General features: G+C 31.5%; 1 protein-coding gene and 1 pseudogene across 1 annotated transcript in view; both read right to left on the bottom strand.

Annotated features, from left to right (window-relative positions):
• Eys (eyes shut homolog) overlaps positions 1-10513 on the bottom strand; it is a 1705088-nt gene extending 1694575 nt beyond the window's left edge. Inside the window, 2 exon segments of the mRNA XM_047559194.1 lie at positions 6576-6689; positions 9763-10513. Coding sequence (XP_047415150.1) covers positions 6576-6689; positions 9763-10513 — 865 coding nt within the window.
• Positions 10514-11053: 540 nt separating this feature from the next.
• On the bottom strand, positions 11054-20738 carry LOC124989273 (craniofacial development protein 1-like; annotated as a pseudogene).
• Positions 20739-23539: the final 2801 nt, after the last annotated feature.

The following is a 23539-nucleotide window of genomic DNA, read 5'->3' as shown; positions in this document are numbered from 1 at the left end:
ATTTTCAGGCAGTCATCAAATGACTTTTAAATCACGGAAACTGACAAATCAGAAGTGGAAAATTATCACAATTATATAAGCAGTATTACTTTGATGTATAGAACATCTGTCACCAATGATAGCCAATTCAAATTCTACAAGGGGAGGCATTGGGGACTTCAATATTACAAGGCTAAAAATAGGTATTACTTCTTTTTCACTTTAAAAATACAGAAGACAATGATGTAATTTTCTTAGTATAAAAAGTGAACATACTTGGAGTAAAAAAATAAGCAAATATTCATATTTTCCTTATGGCCATTTTTAAAAAGACCCTCTATTTCATTTTTAAGAGATGGTATATTTCTTTCAATATTTCTTACAGTATTCTAATAAAACATGGACAAAGCACTAATTCTTTTCTTTCTACATATACAATAATAGTGCACGATGCTCAAATATAAACCTGTGTCTCCAGATTGAACAAAAACATTGCCTCAGACCTATTCTCGAGTACATCCATCAGAAGAGAATCATGTTTTGAAATCCCCTGAAGATTAAGAACATCCCCACTATCTCTTCCTGTCTTCATTATCAAACATTTATTCAAAGCCTTGTATGTGCTACTGGATGTGGCTGTAAATTCGAACAGATCGTGGGCCTGGTTGTCAAGGACTTTGTAAATCAGTAAGAAGAGTTAAGAAGGTAGATTTTGAAGAAGTAAAGAAAGTGAGACTTCACCCTAGAACTATGTAAAATATGATCAATAGTTGAGAAAATTTGAATTTGTATGATTTGTTTATAACATGATCATTAGAATTATTTGATAAGAGTGGTTGGCTAGTTTAGAGAAGTTTTGAGAACTGTTTATGAAAGTAGATGAGAGTCTTTTACATAAACACTGAAATAGCAGGATCAGGGACCCTGGAATTGACAGCATTAGCATAACAGAAGAACTAAACCTTGGGTGAGGACTTGGGGCAAGCCATGGCAAAAGTAGCAGCACATAAAACTGATTGCTGTCTAGGTGTCTTTCACTGAGTAGTTTAGATGGATTGTTTCATTTGGTCATCAGAGAAACCCATGAGATGAGTATTGATAACTCCCATGGTTTTATAAAACAGGAAATTAAATTTAGAGAGATTAAATAATTTTCTAGAGATCAAATATACAGGTAGATGTTGAGCTGATCGCAGAATACCAACCTGTGCAATTCCAGTTGCAGCACCACTTGCCATGTTTACAGTGCGTCTTATTCATTTCACATTGCAGGCAGGGAAGGTGGGTTTGTTTCCCTCATGTTATTGCAGAAGTAGTAATCCAAGATCAGAGAACTGAAATTTGTACACGAATGTCCTAGAGTCTCATAACTAAGTTTTTATCTCTACCCAGTCCATATTCTTTTCATTACATAACATACAAAGGAAAAATAGAGACTTTGGAAATAGTAAATATCTTTTAAAAAGGTACTTTGGCAGCACTGTGTTGAACTGTTTGACTTAGACATAATATATTTATCGTAACTACCCAGTTCTCCTTCTTCCTAAATTCACTCTCTTCACAGTACTCTATATACTAAAACCTCATCGCTTATAGATTTGAATTTCAGTTTAAAATAGTTACATAATAAAGTGATGTTAGCATAATTTTACAAGAAGTTGATCTTTATTCCTAATTACAGGTACTCGATTTCAGTTTGTCCCAAATTACATTTCGATTTGAGACATCCTGTTTAGTGTCTTTAAAGAGTTACCTCTTTCAATGAATATAAAGAAAGTTTCTGAAGATTAAGGGGACAGGGAAAGACAAAGACAGAAACAGACATAGAGGACAGAGTCTCGCTGACATTTGTGATTCTTCTATTGGTAGTACAGCTCTTTTCAGAACTTTCTTGTAGAAAACCATAAAAGTTCCACATAAAACACACAAACAGAAACTTCAAAGTCTCAAAAAAACTAAGTAGAACAAGTATGAGTAAATTTTTAAAAAAAATATACTAATCTAATCAGAAGAACACACAGAGAAAGAATTGACTGAACTAAAATGAACAGAACCTCAGCAACTGGTATGAGTCTGCCATATATGTGACTATACAAGGAAAGGACAGGGATATTTTGGTAATAAAACTGATTTAATAATAAGAATCTAAAACTTCCCAAGTGTAGTAAAAAATGTTGCCTTACAAATCCAAGAACCTTGGTTATAGATACCGGTATTGGAGATCAGGATTAAGTCCTTATTCTCAGTGTGCTGAAGATTAAACACCTGAGAAATGCAGAGGCAAGTATAGAAAGCAAGTTTTATTTAAGAAAGGGACAGAGGTGCAGACTTTTCCAGAGAGAAGGGAGCTCAGAGCTAGGTGCCCATGGTAGTGGGTGTGTCTTGCTCTTTTGTAGACTCCAGAATCCCTCATCTTCTCTTTCACCACCGTGTATGTGCTAAAGGCAGAAAGGAGCAGCACCATGGTAATCACTTATGTTGGGAAGTGGATTCCCCCAGATGTGTTAGCAACTCCTTGAACTGGATTCATCAACAATAAAAGAGACACCAGGAGGCACAGAACAAGTTTCAATTTTTATCTAGGTAAAGTAGGTTAGTAGGAGAAATTATTTGTGTTTGTCCTTACTTCTTAGTGTTATGTTAATTTGGATTATACTGTGTTTGGTAATACAGGTCAACATCAATGCTGATAGTGATCATTGTTACCAGAGAAAAAAGAAGAAAACTATAAAATGAAGTTTGACAATATAAAAGTATTACAATTCAGAGTGAACTTATGAACTTGTTTAATTCAATCTCTAAGAAAACTATATACATCTTTAAATGTTTTAGTTTAAGTTTGCAAAATATTTCTCATAAAATTTAATTCCAAATTTTGTAATGCTAAGCCTTAGAGTGAATAATACTTAAATAGTATATTTACTGTTCATATAACTAAAAATACTTTTTTAAAATTTCACTTATAAGAGCAAAGTCTAGTTCAATTCTCTTCCTGGCAGGGGGTTAGAGCTAGGGTTGAATTGACAGAGATTAATTTTCCAACCTCCATCAGAGTTGACTCTCAAAATAAGATTAAAGATGAATTATTAAAAATGAAGAAAATGATATCTGATTTAACTCCTGCCAGCTCTCCTTTCTGTGGACAAAATCCCATTCTCCATAAATTCTACCCATTGGTGAGGATTATGTAAATGGAGAAGTCTACTTTGCATTGGAAATCATTCTGCCTACATTTTGATTTAAACTGAATTCCCTGCACTACTCTCTAGTAGTCAGATTGGATCTCCTGTTTCCTGTCCACAATGATCCCCAAAGTCACTACACTCTGTTAATTCGTTATTCTTCCAGTGCCATGTCAAGTTCTCCTTTAAATCACTCATCTTGACTCAAGATCTCAGCATGTCTTTCAAATATACCTTCCTGAATCTTAAACTAAAATTGCACTTTGCAGCTTAGTATTAAATGAAGAGTGAAGAATTTATTTTCTGACAATTACTGTTTCCTACACTAAACTCTTAATTGAAAGTGTCAGAAACTGTCCATATATAGCTTGAACATTTTAATATTTACTTGAATTCCTAAACAATTAGATCTTTTAAATGTTTTGCAATAGATCTTACGAAGTTATAAAATTAGGCTAAATCACTTTCAAATGGATGCGTTAGTATATAACATTTTTACACATGTTAGTTGAAAGTTTTTCAAGAAATCAATAAAAATAAATGTAAATTATTAATGTGATAGCCAGATAAACACATAATTAATGAATTTTTTAAAGTGTTGCTTTATGTAAATTTTTGGCTGAGGCTTTAAGTTCAAGAAGAATGCAAAATTATCCCTATAATAGTTACTAGGCATTTATTTGGGTAACCGTCCTCATTTTCTCAGGATAACACAAGATTATATACTAATGAGATGTAAGAAAAAATTTCAAAATTTTTAATTCTCCCCAAACACCCATTTACCATTTGTCCTGGAATTTTTAACCAAATGCTATTATTCATAGTTGTATTGAAATAAAAGCAATGGGTTTTAATAGGTTGGAATTTTGTACTTTAAACTCTGGCATGATTTTATCTAGGGATACGGAATATATATAATACACAGAACACTTTTTAACATGAGGATAATCTGGCAAATGGATTGTGATAATTAACTTTTTTTTTTTCCAATTCTTTTTTAGATATGAAGTGTACTTTAACTCTCTATTAAAGACAATTTGTAGGACTTCGAAGACCCCGGTAGCCACAAAGAACTAACTCCAGCATATCTCTGGTGGTGGGAATAGGACACTGATCTTTCTGCCCAATCAGCACAAATCAAGCTGAAAACTGAATTCTATGTTATATGGGACAGGACAATTGAGTCTGAATATATTCTAGTCATAGAGTTTATAGTGAGTTATATGTATGTTCCTGCAATAGAGTTTTGGTCATTGTATACATAAGAAGTCAGGAAATCACAACTCTGAGCCAAATATAACACTCCACCTATTTTTTTGAATGAGGTTAAATGGAAATAGAAAAGTTCTCTCATTGCAGAATTGTGGCTGTTTTCATGTTTCAATAGCATAGTTGAGTTTGGGGGATATAGACAATGCTCTGAACAATCTTAAATCTTTATGATCTGGTTTCCCAGAAAAAACAGTTTGCCAACCCTGGGTATAAATATACAACTATTTACACATTCATGTCCCAATGGTATTTCTTATTTTTTAATAAATACTTACATGTAATAAATTTCTTTTATTGGGGTGGGGGACCGGGTATTGAAGGGCACTCAGCACTGAGCCACATCCCCAGTCTTATTTTGTATTTTGTTTGGAGACAGGGTCTCCCTGAATTGCTTAGCACCTTTCTTTTACTAAGGCTGGCTTTTAACTCTCGACCCTCCTGTCTCAGTCTCCTGAGCCACTGGGATTACAGGCATGTGCTACCATGCCTGGTAAACATTTAACCTTTTAATAAAAATAAGTTTTAAATTTCTTTCCCCAGAATATTGATGATGAAGAAATAATTTGCCCTTAAACACTGAACATCTTTAAGTAAAGAGCATTTGTGACATCACTGTATCTATGAAAACCAAAAGACACATGAGCTGAAGAGCCATTAACATGTATTATAAATGTTGATATAGTAGATGATGATGTGTGAGGTACAGAGACAGAGGGATTCTTGCAGATATTTTTGTGAAACATGTCTTATCATTTACATCAAGTGACTGACCCAGAATTGTTTTTCTCAGAATTATTTTCCTAATATTCAAAAAATAGTTAATTCCAACAATAGTTTAATTTTTTCCTTCAATTTGTTCAATTACAATGAAGTTTTACAAGTTTCTCATGTAGAAGGCAAGACGGGCAGAATTAAGAATGCAATTGTGAGTTCAGTAAAAATGCTAAAAAATAAGTGAATTGTTCATACAGTGAAATTATGAACACAAATTTTGTTTTGAATATTACGATGTACAACTTGTTTTCATCAAATTGAGAAAAGCACTGAGCATAAAAATAATAATAATAATGTTATTCTGGTATATACATCATTCACATTTTGATCCAAAATATTCTGATCTTCACATAATTTGAATAAAAACTAAGTTGTGACATTTACAATGTTAAAATATACGTAGAATAATGGTACTTTGTGACAAAGCTATCATTGGGGAAAAACGTAACATGTAGAGTGCACTTTTTCTTCCTAACAATCAACATTTGGATATTAGAAATAATTAGACCTCTGAAGAGTAATTATAACTGTGAACCCAATGGTGAGAGAAGGATTTTGACATTTTAATAGAAAAATCCTCCAAATTTTGGTTGCATCTACTCATGTCTCCATCAACTCAGTAAAGTGGAAAAGTATGCAAAAGAAAAACTTAGAAGTATCACTATTTCTGGAATTTGGAAGAAATGGATTTTCTTTTTAATGCTTACTAATGGAGTGTTAAATTTCTAAAGTGCCAGGAGATACAGTCTATTGACATCTTGAAGAGGGACAGATATATATATGTGTATATATATATATATATACACATATATATATCTTCAAGAAAAAAAAATGCCAGAGAGTTCAAAGATTAAATGGGAATGATTTAAAGATGCTTTCCTTGGTTAAACATTTAACTAACAGTAAGAATCTATCAGCTTAAACAATGATATCATCTCATTTCTTTAAATTCATTTGAGAAGGAATTTTTACAAATTTACATTTTTTGTAAAAAAATTGAGAATGGTGTTATCTAAGGGTGATATAAATATGTAATGTATTTGCAAAATGTGTGCAAGTTTTAAAAATATTTTAGTAGTTAGAAATAAAATATACTTCGTCATGATAAAAAGAAATTATGAACGGATATCCAAGTTGCTTTTATATTCTGGAAAACTTAGCAGTAGAATCATATGATTATATTAACCAAAGTGACTTATTAAACTTTTCCATGAAAATGTCACAGTATATAACCTCTAAAACTGATTATTTTCAATAATGAAAACAACATTCAAATTTAATTTGAAATAAATAAGCCAAAATTAATTTTTGTCTATGTATATGTACATAATATATATTAACATATATACATATGCTTGCATTTCTTACCTGTAAATTGTTCATCGCGTTCACAAATGAAACTACTAGCTGTAATGTTACTGCAGTTTCCATGGATACAGATTTGTGGTTTACATTGGCCAATTATTTCTGTAAAATTTCTGCCTATAAAAATGAAAACAAAATTTCAACAATATTTACATTGCATTTAAATAGTTGATTATGGTCATCAGTTTTGCTGAAATTATTTATTCAGAGTAATATAAAAAATAAGTAAAATACAACTTAAATTATAAAATAATGTTACATGATGATATATTTAAATTGAAACAAAAATTAACTTGGATATTTGATATTTTTTCATGTTTTGATCCCATCCTGTAATATTCAGTTATATTCAAATTATTGATATTTGAGCTTTCATCTCTGTGATAATTTGAATTTTTTAATCACATTTTGATGTGATTTCAATATATAAATATTAACATGTAGTGGTACCATTGGAGTGGTAATTTACAAAGTGACATGTTTAAATGTATATTGTGTACTCTACCTCCTAAAATAGGAGAAAAGACTATCTTGATTCTCAGAAGCTGTGTAAAAATAACTTTTACATTTTCTTTTCCTTGTTATATAAAATTTTCTAAATTCTACTTCCCCATATTCTTATGGTTCCCCTCTATTATACACCAATGTCATACATAACTATTTGTTTTATACATATTTAATCATCTTATTTTCAGAAGAGTAATGTGCTAGTGAAATCCTAGGGCAGGCAGGTGTACTATTGTGGCTATACAACAGTTGCACACAATTTGGCAATATACCTGCTTGCACTCATTTATTTGAGTTCTATTTTAATTTGTAAGCAATTCTTGTCTTATACATAAATTCCTCATATATTGACATCACTGCTTCAGTAATGCAGAATTCTTTCTTCATTCACATCCAAACAACCCTCAATACATTGAAAATATAAATATTGTGCACCAAAATGTTGTCTGAAGTCTTAACCCCCAATATCTCTGAGTGTGAATGCATTTGGTGGTGTTGAAGTATTTGGAGAAGTAAATAAGGTTTGAATAAGGTCATTAGAACCTGGCAAATTGGCACACACCTATTTCCCAGTGACCTGGGAGACTGAGGCAGGAGAAATGCAAGTTGAAGGCCAATCACAGAAACTTAACAAAAGCTAATTAAAAGGAATAGGAATGTAACTTAGTGATAAAGTGTCCCTTAGTTCAATCTCTAGTTTAAAAAAAAAGAAAGAAAGAAAAAAGGTTATTAGTATGGCTCTTAATCAATTTGACTGGTTTCAATTGACTAGTGTCCTTACAAGAAGAGAAAATTTGGGCACAGATATATATAGGGGAAAGTCAGTGTGAAGATACTATGAGAAGATAACAATCTACATACCAAAGAGAAAGACCTCACCACAAACCAATCCTGCCAAACCCTTGATCTTGGACCTCTACCATCCAGGACTGTGAGGATATAAATTTCCATTGTTTAAGTCAACCAAACTTTGGTAGTTTTTGTATCAGTCATGGCAAACAAATACAGTGAACACTCTGAATTTCTTTAGTAATTATAAATATATTGGTGTCAATATAAAAGTCAGACTTAAATATTTTATGGTGTTTAATGCTTGATGGTTTAAATCATCTATAGTTTTTTAAAATAAATAAACATGTTGAATAAGAAACAAATCATTCTATGAGATCACAATAAAATTACCGAAGTAACGTTCCATGAAATATGAATGCATACATGCAAATTAGTATTTTGGTACATGGTAAAAAAAAATCTGTGGTCAAGTTTTCTTTAAAACTCTTTGGACAGGTTAAAATGTATGCTTTTGAAATTGTCAGTTAAATCACCTTTTAATTCACCCACAGCAACTAGTTGAGTGCTATCACTTTTTGTCTAACTTGCCTGATTTTAATTACCTGATCTACAACAGCATGAGTTACTGGTCTCACCAATGTCAATAGAGACAAATAACAATTTGATTTTTCCAGTTATGGAAAAATGTTTAGTGGCTATTTTCAGGATTAATTTCTGAAATTGGTATTTCCCTACTATAGAGTGTAAAATTACTCTGTGAAAGATAGGCTTAAGTGCATGTTGAAGCTGACAATGACTCATCCGGGTCTTCACAGAAATCTCCAAGCCTGGCTCCAGTTGAGTCATCACCAGGCACATGGGAGAAGACCATTTTGGAGTCTCCTAAAACCTGCCCAACACAATTTCTGTTGACTTCTAGATATGGTCCACTCCATACATAACTGCTGCTCACCCTCCTTCCTCTTTTATGACCAAAGTATACTACCAATTTTTCCCTTTATTATTATTTTTTAACAAATATAGCAATTATTGTTCTGTGTTAATCATATAGGGCCTTAATCATTCCCCTTGTAATTTTCAATGTCAGTTCTGTGGAACTCCCGTTCAAAGAAATTCTTTCAAAATATCTACACTGTAGAGATCCCCTATATTTTTTCAATCTATATCATCGCTTTCCTCTAATGTCCTCAATTTTCCTATCAAACTCTCTGGTGGACATTCTTAATATTCATTTTAACCCTTGCTTCAGCCTTAAGTAGCACAATTTACATTGTTTTTAAATTGCCTTTCCTGTGGTTTCATCACCCACAAACTTCCCTTATCTTTGCCTCTCATTAAGTTTGCTAAAACTGATCACTAACAAATCATCCTCTTTCCATCACTGTCACTCTTTTCAATCACTTTATAGATGCTACACCAACATCTATTAAAAGCATTTCTCTTGGTTCATCATTATCTTTTCTTCTCCAACTCTACCAAGCAACTTCAAAGCCTTCCCCCATGCACATAGTTCCTTAACTTTCTCTATCAGATACATTCTTCATCTCCATATTATCACCTAGAAATATTTAACCAAATACTATAAACTTGGAAACTTCATTCAGTGGCTAAAAATTTTTATATTATTATGATCCAATTATTTTTAATGTATGAAACATTAATCATGGATGTGGAAAATATATGAAAACAGATACTTCAGGATAAAAAACTTTTCAATATGCAAAAGCCTATTTTAGAAAATGTCTAATAGGATTTTTATATGTATAGTATGCAAATTTATTACACTTTAAGGAATCTACAGTTTAAAAAACAATTTGTTTTTGAACAGTTTATGAATTTAGTTTATTTTTACATTTTAATACAACTGTGTAATTTAAAAAAAAGTTCTTACCAGTAAATGATGGGTGACAGATACATTCGTAGCCTTCTTTACCCCATTTTTCTTTTTTGTTGATGCAACTACCATTATTTTTACATGGTCTAAAGTAACAGGTATCAAGTTCTTGGCAGTATTTTCCATAAAATGGAGTCTGACAATGGCAGCTATATGTCTTCTTCCAAACTTCACTAAGACATTTACCATGCCCAGAGCAAAATTCTGAACTTAGAGATTCTTGGCAGAACTGCTATTTGACTGTCACATTTAGTCGAAGTCCCAGTTGACAAAGTGATGGACCACTTGCCATTACTGTGATAAAATAATGTGTGCCAGCACTCTGCCACAGTGGATTAACAGTGTTTATCCCTTTTAGTTTGCAACCAAAAAGTAACTGATCTTCAGCTGTGGTATTTTGTACACAGTCAATGAAAGATGCTTCAGAAACATTCATCAAATTTATCTCTGAAAATTGAAGAGATGGATCAGAAGAAATTACAAGAATGTCTCCTAATTGAATCTGCAAAGGGCATATCTGGGGAACAACTTGATTGCGTGAAATATTCATTTTAGTGTTTACACCCCAAACCCAGCAATCTCTGTAGAAGTTAATGCAGATGTTGTGTGTTAGTGTCCAATTCACCACATATGATGAGGGTTGTGGATGCCATTCTTGAACCGACTGCCATTTACATGCTGTTTTTCCATTTGTAAAGGAACTATGGAGAACTACCAGGCTCAGAATGATGATTGAATTGTTAATCATTCTTTTGTACAATTGTATTTTTACAGTCTATCATGAAAAATGTCACGAGGAATTGCTGTGAAATGGGTCTTATTTAATTATTTCTGAATATTTCCAAGTAGAGATACTGTTCAGGGATTGGCATCTTTTTTTCTATTCCTTTTATATTTGATGACAGTGAAATTTGATGAAGAAACCATAAAGTTCATGTTTTAAATATTCCTTTAAACATTAAAAAATACATTGTTAGTGAAGTTTGTATTCCCTAAATTACTTAATAATATAGAAAATATTTAACTGTTTTCTTAGCTCAATAAAGATAGCAAAGACAAAGTCACCTTTTTGGGAAACAAGACCAGCAAAAATGTGGCCAAGATACATTAATCTGATCCAGTCCTATGTAATCACCTACTTTTGAATAGTTTTATATCATGACATAATTAAAGCAGCAAATCACTGCAGTCTTTTGTATGCTGTCTTTATACCAGTCTTAAACTAAATTGAAGTAGAGCAATAGCCAAGGCTCTTCCTCTAAAACTGTTTTCATTTCTTCTAATTAGTTTAAGTAAACCACCTAAAAACATAAAGTAATAATAAGTGTGGTTTAAATATAATTTTCATATCGTATTTTCATATGGACCCAAGTTTAAATGACTGTTATTGAAATCAATAACATAGAGGACTCATAGAAAATGTGTTGTATAAACCACCAATCTTAGAACAAGTTTCCCCCCCAGCATCTTCAAGGAATGACAGAGAGATGGCAGTCAAATAGGGATAAAAACACCCCTATTCTGAAAGTGCAGAAAACAGCTTCAATTTTGTATAGATGGCACCATTGCTTCAAGTGAGCAAGAAAACTGTCAGGGATTCTGAGAGCTAATATATTAAGACAAATTTTTAAGTGACTACCTATTATTGAGGGATCACTTTGTGCAAATCACTCTTACTAGTTGATTAGCAAATGCATTATAATATTCACAAAAAAATAAAATTTTGAGAAGAAATTTAAATAAGTATAATGAGAATACTAGTTACTTGAATTTCAGTTATGTAGCTTATTTACTTTTATGTTGTAAGACAACATATGCTTTAATTCCATCCATTTTTCAATGAATACACAGAGGACAGTACACTTGATTAATAAGGTAATATTGAAGGTAATATTGAAGGCTAAATTAGACGTAAGCACAAGTCACTTCATAAATAGATGTTGTTTGCTTTTGAGATTGACCACCAATTTTACTTAGCAAGTAAGTGGCATAATTATTAGACTTCAAATCCCAGAATGTAATCTATACCATGACTAGTAATAGATAATTGTGAACTATTAATGTTGGGACAGGTGGCAGAAAGTTGAATAACTTATGTTAGGGGATATTCTACTTACTTTGTAAAGCAGAAGAAGATTTGGGGTGATGGTGATTCTATATAAAAAAAAAAGGAGAATGAACAAGAGTTGAACAAGAGTTTGTTGAAATAAATGAGGGAAATATAAGAATGTTAGAGAAAACTCAAAGAACCATTAGGTGATTTCAAAACCCTTTTATGACTGTAAATGCCAAATTTACAGTTCATACCAACCTGCCTGCACAGGTGTATTATTTTCCCAGTAGCCTAGTTAAAAAAAAAAAAATAACAATAAAAATAAGTTGTAAATGGGTTCAAATGCAAACAGTTACCAATTTGATTCCACATGCAAATGCTAGGAAACAAATTACATTTGCATTGAAGCAAAATTAGGTCTGTGTGACATTTTTAGCCTGGCTGCAGATGTGAGCTTGCATTACTGCAGGGATAATCCTGTGCTTCTCAGAACTCTCTGGGTTCCTGATTATTGTGCATTCATTTTCTTTAAAGAGAAAGTGACTTAATGCATTACATTTATGCCTCATGAAAATTTAAATAAATGTAAATAGCAACAAAAAAAAACATATAAGGTCAGTTTACATTCATACATACTGAATAAAAATGATTTGCATTTCAGTAAGAATAAGATTAATATAAATATCACACATGAATAAATTTGAATAAGTGCTATAATTTGAGCTCTAAAGGTAAGTATAATGGTGAATGACATGTTTATTTATTTATAAACATGCTCTTCGTACTCTGCACAAAGTAGCAAAGCAAACCAAATTATATTCTGCTCACTTCAAACATACATATGCATTCATTGTATGTTTGAGAGTTGAAAGGAGGAAGCATTTTCATTCTGTGATATTATCAGTATTTCCTAAAAATTCTTGAGCCAAGAAGTTCAGAAACTGAGGAACTATGATGGAGCCATTCATAACTAGGTGAGAATTAAAGATAATATATGTAATGTAGGTATATTTTTACTCAGTGTTTAATATTACAAACTGTGGAAGTTTAAAACAATTTGTATTATTCTGTACATCAGTGGTTAATTCAGTTTCACCCCAATGTGAGGTATGACCTTCATGATAGTTTTTTTTATTCATATGTTAAGTGTTATATTAAAAAAAAAAATCTAAAAAGGTAAGAATTAGAAATGAAGGCTATACAATTAACAAATTTATATTATAAATTCTAATATTATATGCCTGTGCTGTAGATTAAGGATAATGAATTTTAAACAAAATGTATTTGATTGAAATTACAGGAAAGAAATAAATGTGGGTTTTAAATACCAATACAGCTCATTACCAGCAGAGTGGAGTAAAAATTCTAGTGGTAAGTTCAGAAAAAGGAAAAAAAAATAGTAAAAGTTTAAAGGAACACTGAGAGAAGAGCAATGGACACAAAACAGTCAATATTCACAGGAAAATTCAGAGGGTGAACATGTTCATTGATGTATGCAGTAAAGCACTGAATTAAGCCAAAGGGTTCAGGTGAAATATGGCAAACTAAAAACCTGGAGAAAAATAATTTTCAGGAGGTAGGTGAAAAAAGATATTTCAAACTTACTTTACATTTTGTTTGGGAAAACAAAGGAGGAAAATGTTTCCAGAATTTTTTACCAAATTGATACTTGCACAAATTATAAAGTTAATTTACTAAATTTAATGGTTATAATGCTGCTAACATCAGCACCTGAACTTAATCAGTATTCCAAATCAGATATATTAGTACAACATGGTGGACTTTTAAGGGTTAAGGGACAGAAAAAATGAAAAGTAGAGAATTATTTCAATAAAATGTCCATGAAAGAAAAGAGAGTGTATAGAGGAGTTGACAAAATAGAATGGAAGTCTCATTTAAGACATCAATTTCTAGAATAAAAACTGTTTAACCTCAGGGTTCTATATTGTGTACCCTGCCCCATGTTCCTTTAAATTATGGCAAACTTTTGAATGCCTTTTTAAAAAGAAATAATGCACAAAAATGCATCTTTTTAAAATTACCTGAAAGACATTTGATTTTTGTCCCTTATCTTTATATACTCCTAAAGTGAAAAGTCAGGAATAAAGTAATTCTAGAGAACATGGAGCTCAGTAATGTTAGGAGGTAGACTGAGCTACAAGAAAATGTCAGTCTCATGCTTGAGCTGAAGAATGTAATGCATCATGGGATTAGGCTCAGGGATAGGGCAAGGTATGAATGTTTCGTTTTGCTCATTACTCAGCTGCTTATAAATGTATGCCTTTATGATGGATTCATAACATGTTACATAGTTAAGGATTAAATTTATTCTGGCATTACTTTAGAATAATTTTCTCTTTTAATCCACATGCTTAATGAGTAGGCCATAGAGTTATAAATAGCTATTACTAAAGAGTAGTTATAAGAAATCAAGTTTATCTGTTGTGAAATTAAAAAAAGTTTTCTCTTAAGTAACCTAGTTTAGAAAATAGTTTACATGTGTCTGTGTGTGCATGCACATGTGTATATGTGTTTACATGTATTTGTGTGTGTAACATTCACTCAATCTGAGTAATCACAAAATATTGGTATCATCATTTCTGTTCTCATTTGGTAGATGATGAAAATGAGAATTTAAACAATCAGTTTCATTATTTAATCCTTCAAGTTTATGCGCCCAATTGCTTGACAAATTATGTTTTTATGGAGGTATTTTAGTTCAATGAGGAAAAGCCACAGTTAGACAAAGTATCTAAATTATGGTTACCATAACTCAATCACTATATATCTTTGCCCAAATTGGTAAAGGAAATGGAGAGGAAAATTATTATGTTGTAATTTTTAAAAAAATTAATCTTGGTAATTCACTGATTATAAAGTAAAAATGAGTCCCTATTTTAAGGATGATAATTTTAATTATTATTATTATTATTATTATTATGCAATTTATATATTTTTTTATTTACCTTGTGGTTAAACTTTGTCAAAACACAACATTTCATATTTATCATTGTGAAGAGTTACCAAGATTATTGTGAATAAGTCAGATTATGCTCTAAGTAATCAGAAATTGTTTTGTAATACTATAATTTTTTTTTAAACCAAAAATCTCAGCAAATTGACAACTAATTAGAGGGTATAGATAGTATTGTCAAATAGAAAATGATGGTATAATAGCATCATACCTTAATCAAAATGACTATTTGGTTTCAGTAAACCAATCTGTCTTTATAAAATGAGTTTGTATAAATTGTAATTTATTTTAATTTCCATTTCTTTTCAACCTATATTAATTTAGAGTATGATCTTTAATCCTTTGTTTCATATTAAATGAAGCTTCCTATTATTTATACGTATTAGTTTCCATAGAAATTGTTCTCTGTTAAAATAAAGACCTTTCATTGAAATTTACATAGCTGTACCACAAGAAAAATCTAAAGCTATATATGACTCACAGTCAAAAATATAGTGAGAGCTAAAACTAATTTTCTACTTTCTGGAACAGATTTGTGCTTTTTAAAATTCATTCTTTGGAAATAGTAAACATCATAGATATAGTAGAATTTTCTGTGTCTTAGCATCTTCTTGAGATGCAATTATCTCTCCTTGAGGTTCTGAATAAATGATTTTAAGTCTTATAAAATCTCACAGAGGTCTGTATTCTTTGAAGATCTGAATGTCAGGGAAAGAAAGGAAAGAGTAGCTACAGAAGATAACGTCCATGGCCTGGACGGGACTGAAGATGGCCTTTTCTGTCATTTGAAATCTTGACTTGGAAGCTAATATTTTAAAAAATTATATTTGCAATATTCTCACATTATCTATTAATATTAATCTTATAAATTATACATTTGAAATCCAAAATTGCACTACAGAATTTATGATCTTCAGTCCATTTAGAAAGAATTGTTCTACTTGCAATGCAATTTATGTAAAAAGAAAAAAAATGTTAGACAAAGTCAAGATGATTCATCCTTCTTAAATCTTAAAAAAAATTAAAGGGTAAAGTTTGATCAAGAAAGAGGAAAATTTGGAGACACAACAAAGCTATGAGGGAAAAACTACAGATTTTCTCATCATTGTCAGAATTAAAAGGAATAAATTAAATGATATAGACAGAGTGAGCATGACAAAGCAATATAGAGAACTGATATGAGTGAACCTAGCATATCCAAAACAAAGTGCCATCTACTAAAGAGACAAAGTAAAGGATATATGACTACCTTGAATATTTTCAGGTTATTATTAAAACTCATTTTATTGTTACTAAAGGTACATATTATTTTAAATCTTTAAAATACTTCATGAGACACTTATGAAATAGCAGTCACAAAGATATTCCTTAACTACTCCACTCTCCAAGTTTGTGTTAACTCCAACCTACTCTTTAAGTATATTACTTCTGTATTGCCAAAATGCATACACACTGTCTTCTTTTTATACACACTTCATTACAGTGGGTTTAGGGTCATAGTGCAACTGAGCAATATATAAACAGATTTCCTCTCTAGTCCTTACCCACCTCACATATATTCTCACCAACTACCAGTGTCAACAACCAGAATCGTACCTTTCTCATACTGATGCATCTACATGACACATTTTGATCATGCAAAATCCACAGTATACATAATAATTCTCAATACTTTTAACATTGCACACTATAAATTTGAATAAATATTTCCCCACTGCCATCCAAGTTTTCTCCATGTCTTTTCATAGTTTGATACTCATATTTTTAAGTGCTGTGTAATATTTCATTGTATGAATCTACCACAGTTTATCTGTTCACCAAAAGAAGAGACATCATGCTTGTTTAAAACTTTTACAAATTATGACTAAAACTGCTATGAATGGCTTGAGGGTATCTCATGGAATTAAACATATTCTCACCATACCTTGTACATATCTCATCTAACAGTTTTTACTATTTTTATCATCTCACATTAGGATGACACATTTGTCATGATCAATAAATTGATAGTATATTAACCAATAAATTTTACTTAATGATAAATATTTTAGATTTTTCACTTTTACCTTATGTCCTTTTTCTTTTCCAGAATTCTATTAAGCCTTTCACATTCATATAGTAGTCATATTCTTTCATTCTTTCTCACTGTAGCTTCTCAGATGTGACTTGTTTTCCGTAATACTAATATTCTTGAGGAGTAATATATTTTGCATTTTATAGAATATCCTTCTACTAGGATTTGTCTGATGTTTTTCTCATGATTAAGCCAAAGTAATATATTTTTGGAAGACCACAGAATAAAAGTCTTTTCTTTAAAGAGTAAAGCAATAAGTGCTATTTCATCGTATTAATCATAGTTTATGGTCACTTTGGTCACTTAGCTTGAGGTAGTATTCACCAGGTTTTGCACTTTGAATTTATATTTTTCCCTCCATTTATACACTATGTTCTTTGGAAAATGATAAGACTATATTTAGTTTTGTATGAAACTGCCAAGCTGTTTTTCAAAGTAGCAGTACCATTTTTCATTCCTTTCAGTCATAAATGATAGTTCCCCTTACTCTGTATGCTTGCCAGCAGTGAGCATTGTGACTTCTTCAGATTTTAGTCATTCAAACAGGTGTCAGTGGAATCTCATTGTCACTTTAATTTTCAAATCTCTAATGAAAAAATGCATAAGCATTTTTTCATATGTTTATTTTTCATCTATATGCATTATATGGTGAGGTGCACGTTCCGATATCGAGCACATTATCATCTTTCTGTTTTACTATTAAATTTTAAATTGTGTATTTGGATATAAATCCTCTAAAAAAAGAATTCATATCTTCACTATCTTGAGGCTTCCAATCAACAAATATGGAACATCTCTTGTCTTATTTATATAATTTATTCATGCTTTTCAAAGTTTGTAGTTTTCCATATATTTGTACATATTTTCTTAAATTTATATACAATTATTTTATGCTTATGAATGTGCATAAAAATAAAGTGCTTTTTTATTTAAATATTAACTTTTAATTGCTGGCATATAGGAAATGAATTGACTTTTGTACATTAACTTGTATCCTGGGAACATATTATACTGACTTAGCTATTCCAAGAACATTTTTTTTTAATTTGAGAATATAAAAATTTACATAACTTCTTATAAGTATATGTACATTTCATTCACTTTTGTGGTCTAATGGCACTAAGAATCTTACTATGTATTGAAAAAAGTACTAAGAGGACATTTGTGCCTTGTTTTTCATCTTAGGAGAAAAGTATCTCATTTTTGTATATTAAATAAGATAACAGTAAGGTTTTGCAGTTGTTATCTGCTGCTGAATTTAGGATTTTCCGATTTAGTCTTAACTTTCTGAGAGTTTTTTAAAGGTTAATATAATTCTTTTTATTCATAATTTGATTCAAGTTGATAAAATTTTGTTAAGAACTTTGTGTGTGTGCTCATGAGATATATTAGTCTGTGTTATTCCTTTAAGTCTTTGTCTATTTTTGAAATTAGAGTAATAATAGTCTCAGAGAATGACTTAGAAAGAATTCCCTCTGCTTCTATTTTCTGGGAAAGAATATGAGTAATTGTTATCTTTTTTTTTTAAGAGTTGGTAGAATTCACCAATGAATTCAACTTCTTTAATAGAAATAAATCTGCTCCAATTATCACTTCTGACACAAGTTGGAGAGTTTGTATCTTTCTTAAAATTTTCATATATTAGCATACAGTTTATATTTGTCTGTCTTTATTATCAGTTTAATGTCCATAGGAAGAATAATTATGATCTTATGATATTAGTAAAGATCTTATAATATTAGTATTGTACATCTTCTGTCTTTACTTCTGTTTTTGCCTCTCCTTTCTTTTCCTTATCATGGCTAAATTCTTCTTCAGTTTTTTGATCTTCCTAAAGAATTAGTTTTTGGTTTCATTGGTTATTTTTATTACTTTCTTGTTTTTTTTTTTTTTTTTTTCATTTACTTTGATTTTTTTTGTGATAGGAGTCAAACACAGGTCCTCGTAAGGGCTAAGAACTGTTTCTACCACTGAGCTACACCCACGGACCCTGTTTTTAATTTTATCGATGTCTTCACTAAGTTTCATTATGTCTTTACTTTGCTTATTTAGGCAGAGCTTACTCTTCTTTCTCAAGCTGCCTAGGGTGAAATATTAAATTATTGATTATATATTTTTCTTCTTTCCTAATAGAGGCATTTAATATGATGCATTTTCTTCTGTGCATTGGTTTTACTGGGTCCTGTGTAGATTGATAAATGTATTTTCATAATGATTTAGTTTAAAATATTTTATAGCCAGGAGCAATGGTGCACACCTGTAATCCCAACAATGTGGGAGGCTGAGACAGGAGGACTGGCAGTTCAAAGCTAGCCTCAGCAGAAGTGAGGCACTAAGCAATTCAGTGAGACCCTGTCTTTAAATAAAATACAAAAAGGGAGTGGAGATGTGTCTCAGTGGTCGAGTGCCCTTGATTTCAAACCCCAGTATCCCCCAAAAAATATTTTAAAAAATTTTACTTGAAACTTCTTTCATCAATGTGCTTTTAAAAGTATGCTGCTAAAGTTCTAAGTATTTTGACATTTTTCAGCTGTCTTTTTATTACTGAATTTTAGTTTTATTACATCATTGTCTGCATTTACATTTTGCATGATTTCAGTCCTTTTATATGTGGCCAGATGTATGGTATAGAATGTGGCCTTATTTCTGACTATTCACACAATCTCAAAAAGAACATGTCTTTTTATTAGATTGAATGTTCTATAAATATCAATTAGATGAAGATGACTGATAGCCAATCTAGTCAACTATATTTCTGATTTAAAACAGAATACTAGGTCATATATTATATAAACTTGAGAAGGGATAAACTTTTCAAAATCTTAGAAAATGAAAAATACAGTGCAGAATGGAATTACCAAGTCACCTGTATCCTCCATAGGTATACTATGGAAAATATCTGGACACATGGATATCTTTCCCACTTGTCTGGTTTCTTTTGGAATTTCTCAATTTCTCTTTCCTCTTTGATTCCTTGGTTGTCAGAACTTTTACTTTGTTTATTCTTTCCTTCTTCTATTTTTTAAAAAAAGAATTTAACCTTTATTTTATTTGTTTTTATGCGGTGCTGAGGATTGAACCCAGGGCCTCCCCCATGCTAGGCAAGGGCTCTACCACTGAGCTGCAGCCCCAGCCCCTCCCTTGTATTCTTAGTGTGCTGAAAGCTTGACCCTAACACAATAGGGAGTGAGGGCCTCTGAAGGAACATTAGCTTGTGCTTTTTCTTTCTCATTACTTGAAGAAGGATTTAACTTTAGATGTGGCATCCACTTCTCTTTCAATCACCCAAACATGTTGGTGATTTTTGCTCCTTCAGTTTCTGTAGGTCTCTCTAGCTCTTCTGCTTTGATCAACAATTCACCTGAACTGGTCTCTTCAATCTCTTCTCCTGTCTAAACTGTGTATTTGAGGGCTTTTGGGTTTTGGCTCCACACAGTTGAGGAAGCTTGCCAGAGTTCCTCCTCATTCCATTTCCTTGTATCTTTGACCCAGTACCTTTTTCTTGCTCTTGGTTCATCTTCTTCCTCATTGCTGTCCTCCACATTCTACCTTGACATCTTCCTCTTCCTCTTCTAACAATGGGCCACTTTGTTTCCTCTTCCTGGCTGGAATGCTCTAAGCTGTATTTTTCCCCCTTTGGGTTTCTGTGTCTGCTGTTCACCATTCACTTCAGCTTCCCTCACTAAATCATTTACATTTTCTTCACTATACTCTCCACACAATGGCTCACAGTCCTTATCCTCCTCCAAGGTAGAGGTCTTGGGAATCCAATACTTCCATGTCCCTGCTGCTGGGGACCAAGGATTGCAACAGCTATACACAAAGAAGAGGCCTGGAAAGTGTCCAGGGCCTCTGACGTTGACAGTGGCCATAGGAGTCTTTTTTTTATCTCTTCTCTTACTGTATAAATTGTATTTTTAAGTAATTTTTTAAGTTATTCCTCTGACATTTACAATATGCTTTTTAGACTAACCTAATTCCATCCTTAAATAACACTTTTCTGCTTCACATGTGGTATCTTTACCTTATAATGATGTTTGTAATTTCTCCTTCCTGTTCTTTGTGACAATAATGTCTTTCATTCACTTCTCCATGAGCTATTTTCATTCAATACATGAATACCATTATTATTTTGAAATTATTTTTGGATGTGTTAAAGACAAGTAAAGTAAGAGATTTTATTTTACTTTTATTTATTCCTTTTCAAATCTCTTTTTTTTCTATGTAGACATGAGTCTCTAACCTGTATTATTCCCCTCTTCCTAAAACTTCTCTTAATATTTCCTGTATGCCATATCTTCCTGATGTGAATCCTCTTAGATTTTGTTAGCCAGAGGAGCGTCTTTGTTTCTCCTTCACATTTTAACTATCATTTCATTGGGTGTAGAATTCTGTATTAGTGGATTTTTTTTCTTTAATGATTTAAATATGTGACACACTGTCTTTCTTTTGTTTGCAAAGGGCAATACCTGGAAAAAAAAATACAAATGTGCACTGATTGTTTATGTTTCAGGATATTATTTATGACCTGACAATAGGCCTTTAGTAAGATCTTACCTATTACGAGGCTGCTATGAATATTGGAGTATAAGTCTTTCTCTGGGACATACATTTTCACTGATCATGTGTGACTACCTAAGAGCGACAGGGATGGATCATAAGGTTGGTACAAATGCAACATTTTAAGAAACTCAAATGTTCTATACAGTCGTTTTACCATAATACATTTTTATTAACTCTTTGTGAAGGTACTAGTTACTCCAAATCATTTTCAACATTTGGTATAAGTGACCTTTTTATTTATTTATTTTTTTAGTTGTTTATGGACCTTTATTTTATTTATTTTTTTATATGCGGTGCTGAGGATCAAACCCAGTACCTCGCACATGCTAGGCAAGTGATCTACCACTGAGCCACAACCCAGCTCATAAGTGGCCTTTTTAAATGTAGTTACTCTAACACCTATCTTATAGTTTACTTTAATTACTAATGATTGAGCTTCTTTTTAATGCTTATTTTCCATTTGCATATCTTTGGTGAAGTAACTATTCAAAAATGTTGTCTACTTTTAATTGGGCTGTTTGTTTTCTTAGCACTGGATATTGATAGTGTTTTATATTTCTTACAAACACAAATACTATACTAGATATATGACTTGCAAATATTTCTCCTAGTTTGTGGCTTATATTTTTATTCACATTAAAAGTATCCTTTAGAAATCTTTTTATTAAAAACTTTAATTTGATTATGTCCAATTTATAAATTTTCTCAGTGGACCCAAATTTAAATACAATCCCCCTGCCAATATGGTAAAACAGAGCAAGTAATTTCTTTTTTGTTTACTTCTTTGTTTTCCCCCTATGGACTTTCATCTGGGAATGCTGCAGTTGAAGTTTACCTCTTTCCAGATGTTATCCCAGCTGTTCTGGAACTTCATATCAGTCTCATTCTGCCTGTTCCTTTTGCCTCACTCGCTGCTGGAGTTTTGTTTCCTCAAGTACATGTATTGTTTCTTGCTATAACCATTTTAATGAAATATAGTTAGGTCTTTCAGCACGGGGACAATGGGAAATATTTAATCACACTTATGATTCATATTTTTGACTGAGTATGGTGTGCTAGGGTAAAGATTTTTTTCCTACAGGAAAGGAATTTCTTCATTTCCATGAGTTTTTAATGAAGTCCTTTGACTTTCTAAATATTACTCCTGTGTTTGTAACCTTTATTTTTGACTTTTCTCTCATGAATCTTTATCTTTAATGTTTTAAAATCATCAGTGATTAAGTGTGTCATTTTTCATTCATTTGGATGTGTCAAAATAAGATATGTGGGTGTGTGCATGCATGCTGTTTTTAATTTAGAAGTTTGTGTAATTTAATTGTAAAATCATATTATTTAAGGTAATTATTTCATATAATGGTTTCCATAAGAAATAAGGAGCAAATGATGTTTGATGACACCTGATATTCTCCATCTGCATCTTGCTGTCTTTGAGACTGAACTTCTGAAGCTTTCTTTGTGCACTTAAAGTACAGGAAGGATAGTGGAATGAATCGAACATTATTACCCCTATGTACGTATATGATTATATGGCTGGTGTAGTTCTACATCATGTACAACCAGGAGAATGAAATGTTATATTCTGTTTATGTATGATGTGTCAAACTGCATTCTACTATCATGTATAACTAATGAGAACAAATAAAAAAAAAAAGAAAAAATACTCAAAAGCTCATGCTTGTATTCATGAATAAGAGATGTTTTCTTAATAATTACCTGAAGATTTTTTTTAACTTCTTACCTACAGAGAGTACAATTTCATTCAGGCAGTAATGCAATGAACTTGACAAACAATAACTAGACTGTGCTCCCTTTATGTTTATTTTTTGCAATAAGAATACATTATGCATGACATTACTTAAAAGAGCTGCCGGAAAATAACACACCTGCTTATTTTCCAACTAATTGTATATGATATTTTTATCTACTAGAGAGAAATTTTCCTTTAACTACTATGTAAATAATTCTATTTCAAACTAGAGAAAAGAATTAATTAAAGATATTAACTTCATATCTAAGTTCTTGGTGTATGTTGCATATAGTATGTGTGATAGATAAAAGTGTGATCTGCATAATATAAAGTTTCTCCATTCTTCTCACTCCCCACCCCTAT

Source organism: Sciurus carolinensis, chromosome 7 (assembly GCF_902686445.1).
Source record: "Sciurus carolinensis chromosome 7, mSciCar1.2, whole genome shotgun sequence".
NCBI lineage: Eukaryota > Metazoa > Chordata > Mammalia > Rodentia > Sciuridae > Sciurus > Sciurus carolinensis.
Note: the sequence above shows the minus strand (reverse complement) of the source record. Positions and strands in the feature narration are given on the sequence as shown.